Source organism: Penicillium chrysogenum (genome assembly GCF_028827035.1).
Source record: "Penicillium chrysogenum strain IBT 35668 chromosome Unknown utg000001l_segment0_segment0, whole genome shotgun sequence".
NCBI lineage: Eukaryota > Fungi > Ascomycota > Eurotiomycetes > Eurotiales > Aspergillaceae > Penicillium > Penicillium chrysogenum.
In genome coordinates, this window is record NW_026622749.1 from 2,609,508 (window position 1) to 2,625,928 (window position 16,421).

The following is a 16,421-nucleotide window of genomic DNA, read 5'->3' on the forward strand; positions in this document are numbered from 1 at the left end:
GTGGGGTCACGCGTCAAGGTTCTAAAACATTGATGTGATAACTACTCAGCTTCTCGCTTTTCTTTCAAGATCTTTACGACATTCTAGTCGAGGTTCGGCAACGTACGATGTAACCAGGACATCGCCACACCAAGATGCCATCGAGAGGGTTCACCTCCAATGCGACATTGCAGCCACTACTGAAGCGAAATCTGCGTGAACCCTCAGGTTCCTCCCTATGCATTGCCTAGTATAAGTCTTCCGCTCATTGAAGCGACTCACATACTGGTGATTAAGAGGCAGAAAGCTTCCAAGGTTGTCTGATTCCGCTGGGGCCGAATCGGGCTCGGGCTCCGTAGGAGGTACCAGTCAAACAAGCCACCTAGTTGAATTGACGTAAACAAAGTCTGGGGTATAAGACTTATTGAGTTGATTCACTTTTGTCAGATGCCGACATAGCCAGGAATGCGATGTCCTACTTCTTAGCGTCAGTGGCCAAGCTTGGAAAGTATGATCGACGGCCGAAGGTCGAGATTAAGAGAAACACCGAGTCCGGCTTCACTGGTTTTCAGTCAAAAAGTATATTTTGTTCATGTCGATAACGTGCCGTCAAAGTGATAGAGTGAGATTACTGAGACTATTCAGTGTGGATGTAAGCTCGGGGCAAGTCATGACAGCTTAGCTTGCAGCGCTCTTGAAGGATCGATATATGTTCTTCACTCCAGAGTACTCCAAATATCAAAGTTCCATGTAACATATACAATTCTCCCAGCCAACATGTTTGCACTCCAATTTTCCTCTCGTTGCCTAGATCGAGACACAATCTTCGAAGCGCCTCCATCTTTACTCTGTTTAATTTTAGAGTCGATATTGGAGACAAACATAGGTTTTTGGCTTCGGCCAGACGTCTTCTCCTCCCTCCTCCGGTAACCTTCTGGGGAATCTATACTTAACTGCCAATATATTGTTCGAGGAGTGGAGAACACAGACCTGGTGAGAGGTAGGGCATGATGTGGCACTACCTAAAACGAGAAATCGGAGAAAAGAAACGCGAGACAGGCATTAGAATTGAAGAAAAAAGGGAAGGGTTGACAACCAAAAGATCAATTTCAAAAAGAATGCAAATTTGTACCCACTCAGGCAAGATAAATATATATTCTACGTACAGCAAAAATCCAAAAAGAAATTCATAGCCCACGCTCGGTAACCACAGCAGTCTCCTCGGATCGGATTCCTGAGATACCGTAGACGGCAATGAACGCCATACCCAGGAAAGCGGAGACACACGAGAAAACCATTGCAACAATGCCCCTCGCCGTGAACCCGGCAGGTAACCACGGAAGCTGCTTGTTTTGGCCGGTTAGGTCGAGCAGGTCTTCCGTGCTAGCGGCAGCATTACCCTCGTATGAGCGGTTACCAGCCTTGCAGATGTTGATATCACTCTCTTTCAGCGACAATTGCTCCTGGATCTGCTTCGGGGCTTCAATGAATGACATTGCCAGTCCCTGCGACATATGCCAGTCAATGTGGCAGTGGAACAACCAAACACCAGGGTTATCGGCGACGAAACGGATAACAAAATTACCCTGGGGTGGTGCGACGAAGGTATCCCGGCGAGCAGGGTATTTTGGGAAGCTACTAGAGGGATTCTCGGTGGCATTGAAAGGGACGGGGTCACCGTCGGCAAAGTCCTGGAAAGAAGGACCATACGAGGGAGTGCGACTGACGAGCTGGAAGTTGTGTCCGTGCAAGTGGAAGGGGTGCGAACCGCCATCCAGGTTATTGAGGATAACCTCGACGACCGCCTTGTGACCGAGAACGAACGGGTTTGTGTATTCTCCGTAGACCTGCGCATTCGTGGCGTAATCCCCAGATGTGAGGACCGAATATAATGTTGGAACCTTCGGCCTCGTGTAGGAAATATTGTTGAAGAACGCATAGCCCGCCCCGTCATTCAGATTATCCATAATGACGTCGACCTTAATAGTCATATCGGGCTCTGTGAGAAGCTCCATCCGGTCGTGAGGAACGAGTTTCATGTCATCATATGGGATAAGGTCGGAGGAAACTTCCACCTTCATTGCAGCTTGTGGATGCGCCGCATTGCTATTGTACTCGAGCCAATTGGTTTGGTTGAGCTGGAGAGAAGGCGAAATTACATCCAGCAGAAGCGAGTCGGCAACGGTCACGATGGGATAGTTTTTATCCGTTGAATTTTTCATAGTGACCAAGATGGAGTAACGTTGCGCAACGGCGATATAAAGAGTATCGGCCTCTTGCTCATCGACGTATACTCCATCGATTTCGACAATGCGGAAAGTGTGATCTTCAATGTAGAAGTACTGCGCCACAAAGGCACCGATATTGATCAATCGCATCAAGTAGGTCTTCCCGGCTTCAATGGGAATGTTGGTGTTTAAAGTGTCATTGAACAGGAAGGAGTCCGGAACAGGCTCAGCACCCGTTGGATTTTCAGTACGAATGAAGGGGATATCCTCGATAAGATCATGGTACCAGTCACTCATAGTAACGGTAAGTTCATGGTCATACATATCGTTGAAATACGCCTGGTCGTCGTGCACAATCAAAGCTTGTCGGTAGCCGTCTGGGTAGCATGAGTCGGTATGGCAATGATACCAGTAAGTACCATTCTGAGGGATAGTGAAGTTGTAGGTAATCGAGGCACCAGGAGGGACTGGGCATTGAGTAACCATCGACGGACCATCCATATCATTGGTGCCGTTTTGGAACATGCCGTGCCAATGAATGGAGGTCTCCTTGTCCCCAAGCCCGTTATACATATTGACAATCAGGCGATCTCCCTTATCCACCTCAATAACAGGTAGCGGCCACTGGCCGTTGATGCCCACCACAGTGCGCTCATGGAGTCCATCAGGGTTCGCATTGACCCATGTGACATTGAAATCCAAATTCACTGTCTTCGCTTGACAGTACTGCACAAGAAGCAGTATCGCCGTAAGGCGGACCAGTATTCCATGATACATAGCCATGCTTTGACGTTTGGCCAGGAAGGAAAGGAACTAGGAGGATTTCCTGTTTACCGAGAGGGAGCGAACAAAAAGACTACGAGCTTGCGAACGGAATCTTGGAACATTCCTATCTAGCGCAATACAAGATTGATAAGCGTAAAGTTAATCCTTCCCGATCTTCTTAATTAAACCTTCCAAGGAAGCTTCTTTCATCTTAATCAGATGGAACCCGTGGGAGATTGGCAATTTTCCGAGTTATACCATGGGAGACACAGTCATTGGGCCACATAGTTTCCGCCTAATTCAGTAGGCGAATCGGATTTTCACGTACTTGTGCTCACCTGCCAAATTGAGAAATATGGCATTGACTCCTCTCGCGTTATCTTTCCAATTCAACAAAGTGGCTGGACCTGGACCTTGGACATGTGGCAGTGACCAGGTGGATATGTCTAAAAGGACGATCACGAATCATAATGCCAGACGCTCAAAAAAAGCTTCTGATACGGAGGATTTTCGAAAAAACTAAGCTCAATACCAAAAGGCTAAGCTCAATACGAGTGGGTCGCTGAAAGTCAAAGCGGTTGTTGTAGCCCGCGTAATTTTACATTTTGGAATCCCCCAATATACTTTCGTAACCGGCGGGGCTACATACAAGGGGGTGTATTTGCTTTCGAATGACTTTGTTCTTTGAATCTCTTCTCCTTCGTGCCTTGGGAAACTGTCAAACTCATCTCAAGCATCATGGGTAATAACCAGGTTTTCGCTGTCACCGGTATAGTTCATTGCTTTTTGAAAGACATAACTGTTTACTGACTCGGGTCGATCAGTGTTTTTCATTTGCTTTCGAGAATGTCTCGAGACAACGGTGGTTGTGTCAGTTCTACTGGCTTTCTTGAAGCAATCGCTCTACGACAGTGATCGCCCGACGTATAAAAGACTAGTGAAACAAGTATGCGACCATCTCTTCCAATCCTTTGCAATCTTGCAGGCTAAATAGGAAACAGGTCTGGCTAGGATGCGGCTTAGGCCTATTTGTTTGTCTCGCAGTCGGGTCAGGCATGATTGGTGCCTTTTACGGCCTCGGTACAGACACTTTCTCCAGCACTGAGGACATTTGGGAGGGTGTTTTGGGAATTATCTCATCGATAATCATCACTATCATGGGCGCTGCCCTTCTGCGCGTGTCTAAACTTCAAGACAAATGGCGTGTCAAGCTTGCCAAGGCCCTCGAACACGAACACGATCCTAGCGAGACAGGGAAGGGTCGTGTTAAGAGGTGGTTGGAGAAGTATGCTATGTTTATCCTGCCATTTATCACGATTCTCCGTGAGGGTCTTGAGGCCGTTGTGTATGTTGGTGGCGTTGGATTAGGGCTCCCTGCCAGTTCCTTCCCCTTGGCCGTCTTTTGCGGCCTTTTGGCCGGTATCGCAGTGGGCTATATTATCTACCGGTATGTCGGTTCAATATGTTGGAGAATGATACAGAACTAACGTATCCCCTAGAGGCGGACGACAGACCTCGATGCAGATATTCTTGATTATCTCCACTTGCTTCCTCTACCTCGTTGCCGCTGGTCTTTTCTCGCGTGGTGTCTGGTACTTGGAGAACAACACCTGGAACCATGCTATCGGAGGTGACGCGGCGGAGACGGGCTCTGGCGCCGGATCCTACGACATTCGACAGAGTGTCTGGCACGTCAATTGCTGTAGTCCGCTTATCGCAGGTGGCGGCGGTTGGGGCATCTTCAACGCGCTCCTTGGTTGGACCAATTCCGCCGACTATGGCTCAGTGATCTCTTACAACTTATACTGGATATGTGTCATGATTGGCTATGGGCTGATGTTTTACCGTGAGAAACGTGGAGCTATTCCTGTCATTGACCCGGCTATGAACAGCGTCGCAAAGGCCAAGGCCAAAGCCAAAGCCTTTATTCTGCGCCGTCCCTATGAAGATCCGGTAGCACCCGTTGAAACAACAGTTCCCGTTTCCGAGAAGCGTGCAGAGACTGGTGTTTTGGCTCTTTAGGTTTGGTCAGTCGAGCTGGATCGGTCTGTTTCAATGTGGACTGGGGTTTATATGGGCGAGAGGAGGGTCTTCCAGCGAGAGGGCCACTGGTCGAAAGCAGGATCATCGGTCGAAAGAGTCGAGGAAATGAAATTTGGTATTTTGTAAATTGAAAAATTCCATTTTGTCTTCAAATGTGAACTAGTAATTTTACTAATACCGTTTCCGCCAAGCGGCACCAAGCTTTCATGCAGGGTCTCCCGAGGTCTTAGTGTCTCGTGGCCGTGGAGTGGACGCCTACGTACTTCCCCACCGGAGCACTGCCCCAAAATAGGTTCCACAGGTTCAAAAGGTAATTCTGCATGGATTTTCTCTCTAATGCAAGGCTTCTTAGTAGATAATATCGCTAAACGCGCTACGGGAATCTGAATTCTTCTCATGACTTGATTAGCCCGATCGGGATACCTTGTTCGGTGAAAAATCCGAACGAGTTCAGAGGGGCGGCTACATGGAAACGACATAGATTCTAGCACTTTCTGACCCGCACTAGTACCGTTCCCGTGGACTACTACTACTCCGTACGGAGTAGTATTTCACTGATTGATAATCTTATCATTAATACAGTGGCTTAGCTCTGTATACTAAACATTCCAAGGTTGAAAGTACCCATGGACCCGCTCAACCGATTGGGAAACCTTGGAATGAAAAAGTTTGTCAATCTATGGACCCTTAATGTCCACCGGTAAAGCCCTGGATTAGCATGCCCAGATACATTGTCGAACTTTCTTGGCTGCATAGAGGATCAACGCTATACCTTATACCCCAAGGAATATGACGAATTGAGCAGTACTGAAAGCATTATCCCAGTTACCGTATTATGTAATTTGTGACCTTAGTGGACCGACGTCAGCCACCAATTTATAGCAGACGGTATGGTTTTCTGTGTGCAGATGCCATATTCTGCCCTATGCTGCTGACATTTGTCTCACGTTGAGCGCCACCAAACTTTACATGGCGGAAACTGACCTGGGGATTATTGAAGGAAATTTCAATCAGATTTGGAATAACTTAAGGTTTATCTGATTGATTAGACTTTTTCGTTATCCCGAATACTACGGAGTACCTACGGAGGACCCCCAAATGCAATGTGCGGTGAAAAGTTCCGTGCAGGGATTTTACAGTCCATGTGACTCATACATTCTGTTGGACCCTGAAAGTCTACCTAGGTATATATCATTTCTCCGCCAGATCTTCCAGAAGGACTGAAAAGGAACGCGTACTCGATATAGTACCCAGACTTGATGCTTACCCAATGGCCGAGTCTTTCATTGCAGCCCTATCGAGGACAATCACTACATACTAGTACATTATGGCAGGAGTAAGGGTCCAGAAAGCGGTTGAACACCGGTTGAATATATAGCGACTATTAGTTAGCCATTCTTTTTAACCGACCTATTAGCAAGCTATTTACAGCCAAACAACCGCCAAACGTCCGTCAAAAATCCGTTAAACGTCCGTTGAAGGACCGCTGAAGGACCGCCGGGGAATCATTGAAGAATCTCTGAAGAACAGTCAGTAAACGGCTTTTTTACGGTTATTTGAGGTTGGTAAAAAAACAGGCCTCGTCCAACCATTTCCTGTATCCGTGTTCCACCTACGTATGTACGCAGGTGATACTCTAATTACATTTCCTAATTTGCCGTGGGGAAATAGGTCCCGGTGCATCACAATATGGGAAATGCTCCGCTTGGCCTGATCCGCACCATATGAGACACGGAAGTAAGCCGAGTGCACATCCTGAAGACAGTGGACTCCAGTTCATCCTCTTGGTACGCTACTTCCGAGTACATACGCATCCTGAAGACAGTGGAGTCTCTAGTCCATGCTCTTGGCACTGTTTTCTCCGGCGCAGTTCCAATGGAAGGAAGTGAAATTAATAATTGACCTTTCCGGTCAGGTTGGGTTGAGCCTAGAGATTTTCTTTTTGAGCTTCCACGTTGAGTCTGTCTGCAGCAGTTAGGATGAGTGACCCCAAAGCTGCAAAGGCTGCTATGAAGGCATTGCGCCTGTCTAACAACAAGTGGAGCGTGAAGTATTTTGCCATTGCCATCGGTGCAATCATGGTTCTTTTTGCTATATACCACTGGTCAAGTGTGGTTCACTTTCGTTATGGTCGAAGGAAGAGTTACCCTACGTTGACTCGGAAGTATAGGTATGTTCATTGCCGATGTGGGCTAAGGAGAATACTGATCATCTGAATGTGACAGACAAGTTCGATGCTTTCTTTCTAGTTCAACGTTGGGATTAAGGACAGATCGGTCCATCCTATATATCATCTACTGGGCTATCAACTTGATTCTCGCTCTGACCAATATAGAACTTACGAAACTCATCGATGTGAGCTGAGCTCATTCGTTCTCTGGCCTTTGTATACATTCTTACTGACGAGTTCCTGCATAAATATATAGGTTTCCAAACGATTTGGCTGGTACGTGTACTTGTGACATTCTACTCCTACGGTCTAGTAACTGACCAACATCAATAAACAGGATTTCAGTCGCCAACTTGGTGCTTTTGGTCTTCTTGGCCTTGAAGAATACGCCCCTCGCGCCATTGACTGCCACATCCTACGAAAAGCTCCGCCCACTGCACAAGGTTTCCGGTTATACCTGCATCTTCACAAGCGTCCTACATGGCATAGTGTACATATCTGCCTGGTCGGAGATTGGACACCTGGCCAAAATGAAAGAACATGAGATTTTCGTCGGCCCAATTGCAGGTTGCGCCATGTTAATCATTGGCCTTTCAACCATCACATACTTCATGCGACGGTATTACGAACGTGGGTCATTCCTTCGTATTCTCCTATAATTTGCACTTCTAACCGTCTGCAGTCTTCTATATGCTGCACGTAACCATGTTCATTTTAATTATGATCACAGTCGGAATGCACCGTCCGAAATTCTCAACTTCAGTGGTGATTATCGTGATTTTCACTGCCTGTCTTTGGACCTTGGACCGCATCATCCGCGGCGCGAAGATTTTCTGGAACTTCTTTGGAAACTCTCTCACTGTCACTGCCTTGCCGGGCAATGCCCTTCGTGTGAAACTCGGCCGTCGCATGCGCTATAGTCCAGGATCTCATGCATTCTTGTGGGTTCCCGCCATCCGCTGGGCTGAAAGCCATCCGTTCACTCTATTATCTTCGGATCCATCCGAGTTCGTTATCCGAGTGTACGATGGCTTTACGCGGGATTTATATAAAGCTGCCCAAGAGTTCCCGGGGAGATCTCTACGCTGTTCTGTAGACGGCGCATATGGTCAGATCCCGAACTTCAAAGTGTTTGAGAAAGTTGTCCTTGTCGCCGGTGGCAGCGGTGCTAGCTTCACATTCGCTGTTGCACTAGATCTGATCGAGGCGTCTAACAAGGCAGTGAAGTCGATTGATTTCATTTGGGTAGTTAGACATCAAGGTACGTTAAAAGTTTAGAGGAAGCAACGTGTATATACTCGCCTCAACTAACTCTGTCCCATAGAGAGCCTCGAATGGTTTGCCCAAGAGCTCAAGCAACTTCAGTCGCATCCAGAAGTGAATCTTATTATTCACGTCACTGGTCAGGCTGACCTTTCTGGCACATCGTCATCCACATCCCCGAGTTCTTCATCAGAGAAAGTATCCGCAAAGGACAATGTAATCCTAACAGAACCTTCTCCGACCGTTTTAACGAGAGATCCTGAAAAAGACGCTGAGCAACAGCCTACAGGCAATATTTCTTCTTCAGTCAACGAGATCTTGCTAGGGCGTCCGAATATTGGCAACTTGATCGCGGCCGCTGCCGCTGGAAGCGCCAAATTAGACGACCGCATCATTGTCGGTGCTTGTGGTCCTAGCCAACTGCTGAGTACAACACGGAAGGCTGTTAACAAGGAGTTGCTTAATGACGGACCATCCATAACACTCTATACTGAGGTAAGCTAATAAGAGTGCCAGAGGAAGAAACTTGACTAAGATTGCAATACAGGAATTTGAATGGTGATATTCAATGTTCAAAGGATATAAGCCAATTCGTTGGAGGAGCTTGGTTAGTCTGAATTATGGTACATGATGGAAGGGAAGAAATATGGGAGATGATACTGTTCAAATTGGATGTGACTGCGTTACGCCACAACAATGATATACCTTGCCTTCCAACCAGTTGTGGTCTATATAAAATTCACATCCCCATGAAAGTGTAGGCTTTCTCATAGGGTAAATCGCCCCCAAGACCCTTTTCCCTGCATATTGTAGCCAAAGGTCTAAATTTGGCGTGTATACGAGATAGGAAAGAAGAAAATTCAAGAAAAATTAGCTATCTATATTTGGGTGCTCTATCGTTTAATTATTGACAAAGATTAACATGTCTATGAACAGGCGTATCGAAATGATGCGGTATATGTAAAGAAATCCAATCACCCCAGCGCTGTGAGAAAATGCCGGCTATTGACCAATGAAGAAGGAAAAGGAAATGGCAACCGAAAATGACGAAATATACCGAAATATGTGCAAAATGATATGCTCGCCCCATCAAGCTTGTTCGCTGGCCTTGGCCTCAGCCTGGGTCTGAGACAGGCTAGGGACATTTTCACCCTTCAGGTAGTTCTCGAACTCGCCAACCAGCTTTCCTCCCTGAACCCAGCGTTCACGGTAAGCCTCACGGCGCTGTTCAGCCAGCTTGTTCAATGCAGGCCAATAGGATGCATGATCGTAGCGGAACTCGACATCACCGCCCACAGACTTCATAAGGTGGCTGGGCGGGACGTGTTGACGCAGGTCCTCGTTGAACTTGAGCTTCTGTCGAGTATTCGGGTCAATCAAGGGTGTGATCAATTTGAAGAATCCCCAGATGACGAATGGCACTGTGATAGAAAATTAGTAACTTGTCATTGCTTGAAATATGGGATCACTAACCGTTGATCACCAGAGACCGACCAAGTCTCTCGGGGTAGTGGTTTTGCAAGAAGCCGAGCGTCTGCTTGGCCTGACCGATGCTTGCATTCTGGCCAGACTTTGTCTCTTTGAAGTTGACAATTAGGGCAAGAGTCTCCTGGCCAGGTCCCATAATATCAATGGCCCGCTCCAGCATGAAGACAAGATGCTCGAGCTGGCGGTCACTCTTCTCCGTGTTCTGGTTGGAGGGCAAGAGATACAGACATGGCCGTCCGTTGTTATCATAGCCCAAAATGACCTGCTTGCCCGTTTCGTTCTCAATTGAAATATATTCAGGTGTCAATTTCTTCAGGTCATACTCGCGGCGCCATGTGAGAGTGCTCTGGAGGCGTGTCTCAGCCTCGGAGACGTTCCACTTGGTCGCGCGTAGGTAGCGCAAGAGACATTCGCGACTCAGCCACATCTTCTCATCCTCGGTTATGGGAGACGTCGGGGCATCCTTCCCGGCCTTAGTTGCGACTGTGGTCCATGATGAAGCAGACTTAAGCACAGCCTCGTATTTGGATTGTTGTTCCGGGGTAAGCTCCGCGGGTGCTGCTGGCTTAGCTGTGTCCAGTGGTTTAGCGAAGGGCTTCTGGATGAGACCGTCTGCGGCGGATGTCGGCAACTCGAGGTCAAATGGCGTTGCGGTTGAAGTAGACTCGACCTGGGCGTTCACGGGGGCTGATTCGGCCGATGTCTGTCCGTTGATACCGGACACGGTATCGCCATTGGTAGGCGCATGCGCAGTAGCACCTTGTTCGGAGCTCGACATGATCTTAGATGGTACCTAAATATATAGACTATACAATGACACGTGGAGATCTAAAGAATGAAAAATAAACCTAGGGGCAAGGCTAATCACCAATTCTAAGGATCGACAGGTCCACTCCTATCAGATGCTCGAATAATATTACTGCTTTGGGCTGCTTAGGTCAGCGACACGGTCTCACGCGTCTTGCGCGTGTCTGCACTTTCAATGCCCATTGCCCTTCCACGGTACACATCTCACCACAATGGACGCCGAGGGAGAGCTCAATGAGTTTTTTGCGGGCACATTCCCCGATGGCATCCCTAAAGATATCCTTGCCGAGCTCCTCTCCATGCTGCGGGTGCATTCGATCTCCGCAGAGGAGCTCTTCTACAAATGGGAATCATACAGCATAAAGATGGGCGAGGGGGTGACATTGACCATGCAAACAGTGCGAGGCTTTAAACAAGATGTCCAAGAAGCTTTGGAGCGTGAAAGTCGTGACAAGGCTGGCCGGCACACAGAAAAACGAAGCGCAAACATGGCAACTCCGCGGGGCGCGGCCGCCGCTGGCAGCGATATGTTTGGGATGTTCGATCAATTGACGCCGACTGCCTCGAATGTTCGAACTGCGAATGGACTTGGATCTGCAAAGCGCAAGGCCGAATTCACGTCGCCCGCTACACCAAGAGTCAGCAAGTTCGAAAAGTCTGGATCACAGACCATCACAAACACACCGACTGGTACACCTGGCGATGGAATGCAGTATGTGTTTTTCGGCCTACATAATGTATTGAAGGTGCTGACATTATGAACAGAGCAGTCCCATTCTCCGATCGACCAAATCCTGGCCAGACGGTGGAAACCCTCAATGCGCATTTATCCTTGCCAGAAACCCCAATGGCGCCATTTTCTGAGGCGCGCATTAAGCCTACCGCGAATACGGACCTCAAAAAGTTTGGTTACAAGCCCATGGGCATGAAATTGTCAGAAGCATCGGAGATTTTGGATGATCGTGTCGACGAGTTCGCGACTATATTCCAGGCAGAATTCAAATCAGACGATATTACATTTGGGAGTGCAGCCATCCAGAGCACAAGCGAGATTATTGCTGTCGGACGGATTGCTTCCGACAGTCTCGAGGGGAAATTGAACCCAGCTTCCCTCGTACTTGAGACTTCGCGCCGCACCGGAGCCGGTAGACGAGTCCCCTTGAAGGTGGATTCGGTACCCTCGGCGAACTTCTTCCCAGGCCAAATCGTGGCCCTCCGAGGAATCAACCCTTCCGGTGAATATTTCACTGTCAAGGAAGTACTCCCAATTCCCCTATTACCACCAGCCGCATCTTCAGCTGTGGCACTGGACAACATCAACGAGCGACTTGACGGAGATGCAAACCCACCACTTAACATCATGATTGCGGCCGGGCCATACACAGCGGACGACAACCTGGACTTCGAGCCACTGCAGGAACTATGTCAGAAGGCAGCCGAAAGCTACGCCGATGGTCTGGTGCTAATGGGACCGTTCCTGGACATTGAGCACCCTCTTCTTGCATCAGGCGATTTCGACCTGCCAGATATCAATGGTCTTGACCCGGACACAGCTACATTGTCCATAATGTTCCGGCACTGTATCTCAGCGCCACTAGCACGACTTGCAGCGGCCGTCCCGAGCATCACGATCGTGATGGTCCCGTCTGTGCGCGATGCAGTCAGTCGGCACGTGTCCTGGCCCCAGGAGATGATTCTCAAGAAGGAGCTGGGTCTCCCTAAGCAGACCCGCATGGTCTCGAACCCCGTCACATTATCGTTCAACGAATGCGTTATTGGAATGTCCTCACACGATGTGCTCTCCGAGCTTCGCCGCGAAGAGGTCTTGCATGGTCGGCCCGCAGAAGGCAACCTGCTCACCCGTCTGCCCAAGTATCTCGTCGAGCAACGCCATTTCTTCCCTTTGTTCCCTCCGACTGCACGGTCAAATCTTCCAAGACCCGGAACTGAAGGTGGCATGGCTACAGGCGCCATGGTGGATCTGCCCTACATGAAACTGGGCGAATGGTGGAATGTCCGGCCTGATATTTTAATTGTGCCGAGTATGCTGCCGCCTTTCGTAAAGGTATGCTATCCCCTATCCGAGGCTTTTTGTTCCCAATTTCCATGAAGGTGCTAATCTTGTTATTTCTGCAGGTCGTCGACAGCGTGCTAGTAATCAACCCAGGTACTCTGTCAAAGCGTCGGGCTGCGGGCTCATACGCCCAAATGGCCGTGCACCCACGACGGGTGGCAGAGGATGAACGCGAACAGAAACAGTTGAGTCACAAGCTGTACGAGCGGGCTCGAGTGGACATCAATCGTATCTAGGGACATGTATAATCATATCGCATTACGCGCGGCGTTAAGGCTCGGACCAAGCTAGGTCAGCAGCCATTTGGTATTGGCGGTTCTTGGAACAAGATCGCAAATGGAAACGAATCAATGATCTTCAGGATATCATAACAGAAGGATACATCCAACGCGGGTATCATAACGAGGCTATCCAGCCCGGAAAATATGCTCCAGTAAAAAATGCAACACAAGACACCCTTTACCTGCGTAGGTAGAAAGCATTCGCAGCACCAACTCCAGTAAAAAGTAACCCCACGGCCTCAGTAGATACTGATCCATTACCGCAACCCAATAACCCTCCGCCCACCCATCCTGCGCCCAGAATCCCTGACCCTAATAACAGGCGCCCCGGCCGCCGCCGCACCACCCCCACTACCCCGCAGCGTAGCCCCAGGTCCAGAGGTCGCAGCCCCGGCAGCACCAGCACCTCCAGGACCAGTCAAAGGCCCAGCATCAGCCCCATGCCCTTCGCCATTGACGAGTGCCTCAAGACCAAGATCGCGCCATACGGCATCCCGTCTCCGCTCCATAGCGCGGGCAATACCGAACGCCGCATGCTGGTCTGGGACGACGTCGTCCTCGTCTTCAGGATTCGGGGGCTGGTATTGTGGTGCGACGTAGATGTCTTCTATTGGTAGGTATGACGGGATTGTAGAGGGAGAGGTCGAGCCGTATGTTACAGCGTTTGCGGCAGCGCTTGCTGCGTCGCGGTGTGCGGCCGAGGCGCTGTTGGCGTTGTGTGGGTCAGTTGTTGAATTGGTAGCTGTGGATGTGTGTGGTCGTGTAAATTCTTCGAAAAGGTCTGCTAGCCGTGGTTGGTGCATGTGTAGGTATGAGGCGGAGGAGTCTTTGCTCTGGTGGTTTGCTGTTAGCTTTGGATTTGGTGGACTCGCTGGGAAACTCTGAAGTGTGCTTAGGGTTATGTACTTACCATCTTGAGATATTTTTTATCCTCTTATGGAGATCTTGGGGGATTCGGGAATACTTTGTCAATGGACTTGTCAAGAGGCTCACTATACCTTATCAGCGTGTGGATGGTTGTTGACGGCAGAATAACACGAGATCACACCGTCTTTATCACGTGGTCAGTACAGTATGCGCCAATCACATGCCTGTAATTCCCTCTACATATATACGGACATATTCTACTTGGTAAGTCCGAGGTAGTTCACATATTACCGAAGAATGTAAGTTCTTGGCAGGAAAGTTATTGTACATTGCCACGGCGTTTGGTGACGATAGTATACAAACATTGAATGCACAGTCCTACACTATCATTAGGTACGTCTACCCGAGTACGAGAAGACAGGGATCGCTCATTACAAGCCCATAATATAAGAGAACTATTGCCTATTTGTTTCAACATCCCTAACTAAGGGTTGGTTGGCCAATGTATCCTCACAAACCATATCCCCTTCGCTGCCCGCCTCCGGAATATAGCTGGATTCAAAGACTATATAATCCGCCTACCACAGAGCATTCTCCCTCAACGCCCGTCTCACGGGCCTGTTTTGATCGCCATGCAGTCCCAATAGCATCAGGGCCAGCCGCAATGGTACCCAGTCTACGATGCGCAATTCGACACCGCAGTCCCTGATCCTATTGACCCAGTCAAGAGATACCATGAAGGTGTCTTCGTCGAACAGAAATCCAAAAACCCCTGATGGAACCCTATTTCATGTTACGGGCGACATCATCGGACCCTCCGGCATGCGTTACGAGGAGAAAACCAGCTACAAGGCTGCGAATTCTTCGCACTTGCGCAGCTACGAACAGATTGGATGGGTTCTTCCTGCTGATTTCCATTCAGGGAATATTAGCAATATCTTGGCCAACCAACCCACCAGACAACAAGGGAACTAAGGATGTCTGTACCCCTCCCATGAAACCAGATACTCGTAAGAGCTTCCTCATGGTAAGTCTGGATCTTCTGTGCGGTGCTGAGGTGCCGAGAGCCTGTATCGGTTATCGAAGATGACCAAGCAATGAACGCCCGCGGGCATCATTATTGCGATCAGATCAGGTTCCTTCCTCGCTGCTGTTGCTGCTTCGTCTCCTCCCAATCCCTAAGCACTCATTACTTGTATTTAGCAGCCAAGGCCTTTCCAATCACCGAGGTTATAGCCAATCTTTATCAAGCATACGCATTATTCCCATTTCGGCCGGCCATATTTGAAGAAACTCGTGAAGTCGCCAGCACCAGTCATCCGTCCAGTCGAGAAACGGGGGCGTGCAAAACGCATTGGAGTATTCCCAGAAGTCAGGATACCAGCCAGCAGATTCCCAATCTACAAGCATGATGTCAAAGGATCGCTCCCCTCGAGCATTGCGGCCTCTATCTGCGACCATAATGTTCTTCGGCTGAAGGTCCCCATGTGTCAACGTCGGCCGGTGACCTTGAAGTACGCGAGGGAGGGAGATTTCATAGAAGCGAGTTTTGAAGTCTGGCCGACCATCACGTTCACTTGCAGCTCGATAATTCTCCGTGAGACCTGCAACGAAGGCAGCTTCACCATGGAATGGCCCCAAATACTTTCCACTGCCCTTCCGGCACCAGAATAAATGATGGTGCACACTGCCACCATCTAAGCTTCCATAAAAGTCATCAGGCCATGGACTCTTGGCCTCTCGCAAAGTATCAACTGCCGCGCGGAGTTTGGCCACAATGTCATCTTTGTCAGACTCAGTCAATGACGGCCAAATCGAGCTCAGTCGCACACCTGGAGCGCGTTGCATGACCAGGAAGAGTTCCCCAGCATCGTGGTACATTGCGTACAGTCGGGGAGCCGGAACATTATGGACGTGTTGTTCGAGGTAAACCATAGCCTGTCCCTCCCATTCATTCACTCTTGTACCAAATTTAACAACAATCTCATCATTTATAGCAACGACCTTGTCAACGAAGTCCCATAAGACATTGGGACATGCCCGGATTTCATCTGGAGTAGGTAGAGCGTGAGGCAGAGAGTCATTCTTGAAGGGAAGAGCAACTGGTTGCCACATGACGGAGTGAAAGAAGTTGAGGTGAGGCTGAAAATAATTAGAGAGGGGAAGGAGACAGGGTCAGAGTTACTCGAGGCGCCTGACCTGCGCGTTCTCATCGTGGCACGCCGTGTTGGTGGGTCCACCAGGCACTGAACCTAGGTATCTTTTGTATGGAATTGCAATACAAAAGGTACCTACAGCAGCACGACATATAGTGACCTGTGGACACTCTATGATTATATAATATACTGCCAGCGGGCAACCTTGCCTTGGAAAAGCCTCAATGAATTCATACTATAGAGTCTGATAGTACGGCGTACACCAGCCTTCGCTCTCGAGAATAGCCACCACCTAGCGCG

At 48.9% G+C, this 16,421-nt stretch overlaps 8 protein-coding genes across 8 annotated transcripts; 4 read left to right on the top strand and 4 right to left on the bottom strand.

The window, feature by feature from the left end:
* Positions 1–1,166: 1,166 nt before the first annotated feature.
* Positions 1,167–2,990, bottom strand: fetC (putative ferrooxidoreductase Fet3; the record flags this gene model as incomplete). The annotated part of the gene is made up of 1 exon (XM_056706805.1): positions 1,167–2,990. One exon carries the CDS (start codon positions 2,988–2,990, stop codon positions 1,167–1,169), a length of 1,824 nt encoding a protein of 607 aa, XP_056571107.1.
* A 720-nt stretch (positions 2,991–3,710) lies between these two features.
* On the top strand, positions 3,711–4,994 carry N7489_001051 (FTR1 family protein; the record flags this gene model as incomplete). The annotated part of the gene is made up of 4 exons (XM_056706806.1): positions 3,711–3,741; positions 3,797–3,918; positions 3,974–4,419; positions 4,472–4,994. The coding sequence occupies 4 exons, from the start codon at positions 3,711–3,713 to the stop codon at positions 4,992–4,994; spliced, it is 1,122 nt and encodes a 373-aa protein (XP_056571108.1).
* Positions 4,995–6,994: 2,000 nt separating this feature from the next.
* On the top strand, positions 6,995–9,010 carry N7489_001052 (ferric reductase family protein; the record flags this gene model as incomplete). The annotated part of the gene is made up of 7 exons (XM_056706807.1): positions 6,995–7,185; positions 7,241–7,370; positions 7,442–7,461; positions 7,523–7,815; positions 7,868–8,446; positions 8,510–8,943; positions 8,996–9,010. The coding sequence occupies 7 exons, from the start codon at positions 6,995–6,997 to the stop codon at positions 9,008–9,010; spliced, it is 1,662 nt and encodes a 553-aa protein (XP_056571109.1).
* Positions 9,011–9,537: 527 nt separating this feature from the next.
* Positions 9,538–10,714, bottom strand: N7489_001053 (CRAL/TRIO domain protein; the record flags this gene model as incomplete). The annotated part of the gene is made up of 2 exons (XM_056706808.1): positions 9,538–9,869; positions 9,922–10,714. 2 exons carry the CDS (start codon positions 10,712–10,714, stop codon positions 9,538–9,540), a joined length of 1,125 nt encoding a protein of 374 aa, XP_056571110.1.
* Positions 10,715–10,955: 241 nt separating this feature from the next.
* N7489_001054 (DNA-directed DNA polymerase alpha subunit POL12) lies at positions 10,956–13,053 on the top strand (the record flags this gene model as incomplete). Its single annotated transcript, XM_056706809.1, has 3 exons — positions 10,956–11,455; positions 11,509–12,808; positions 12,880–13,053. 3 exons carry the CDS (start codon positions 10,956–10,958, stop codon positions 13,051–13,053), a joined length of 1,974 nt encoding a protein of 657 aa, XP_056571111.1.
* Positions 13,054–13,355: 302 nt separating this feature from the next.
* N7489_001055 (uncharacterized protein) lies at positions 13,356–14,011 on the bottom strand (the record flags this gene model as incomplete). Its single annotated transcript, XM_056706810.1, has 2 exons — positions 13,356–13,931; positions 14,009–14,011. 2 exons carry the CDS (start codon positions 14,009–14,011, stop codon positions 13,356–13,358), a joined length of 579 nt encoding a protein of 192 aa, XP_056571112.1.
* Positions 14,012–14,646: 635 nt separating this feature from the next.
* N7489_001056 (uncharacterized protein) lies at positions 14,647–14,940 on the top strand (the record flags this gene model as incomplete). Its single annotated transcript, XM_056706811.1, has 1 exon — positions 14,647–14,940. One exon carries the CDS (start codon positions 14,647–14,649, stop codon positions 14,938–14,940), a length of 294 nt encoding a protein of 97 aa, XP_056571113.1.
* A 255-nt stretch (positions 14,941–15,195) lies between these two features.
* N7489_001057 (aminoglycoside phosphotransferase family protein) lies at positions 15,196–16,080 on the bottom strand (the record flags this gene model as incomplete). Its single annotated transcript, XM_056706812.1, has 1 exon — positions 15,196–16,080. The coding sequence occupies one exon, from the start codon at positions 16,078–16,080 to the stop codon at positions 15,196–15,198; it is 885 nt and encodes a 294-aa protein (XP_056571114.1).
* Positions 16,081–16,421: the final 341 nt, after the last annotated feature.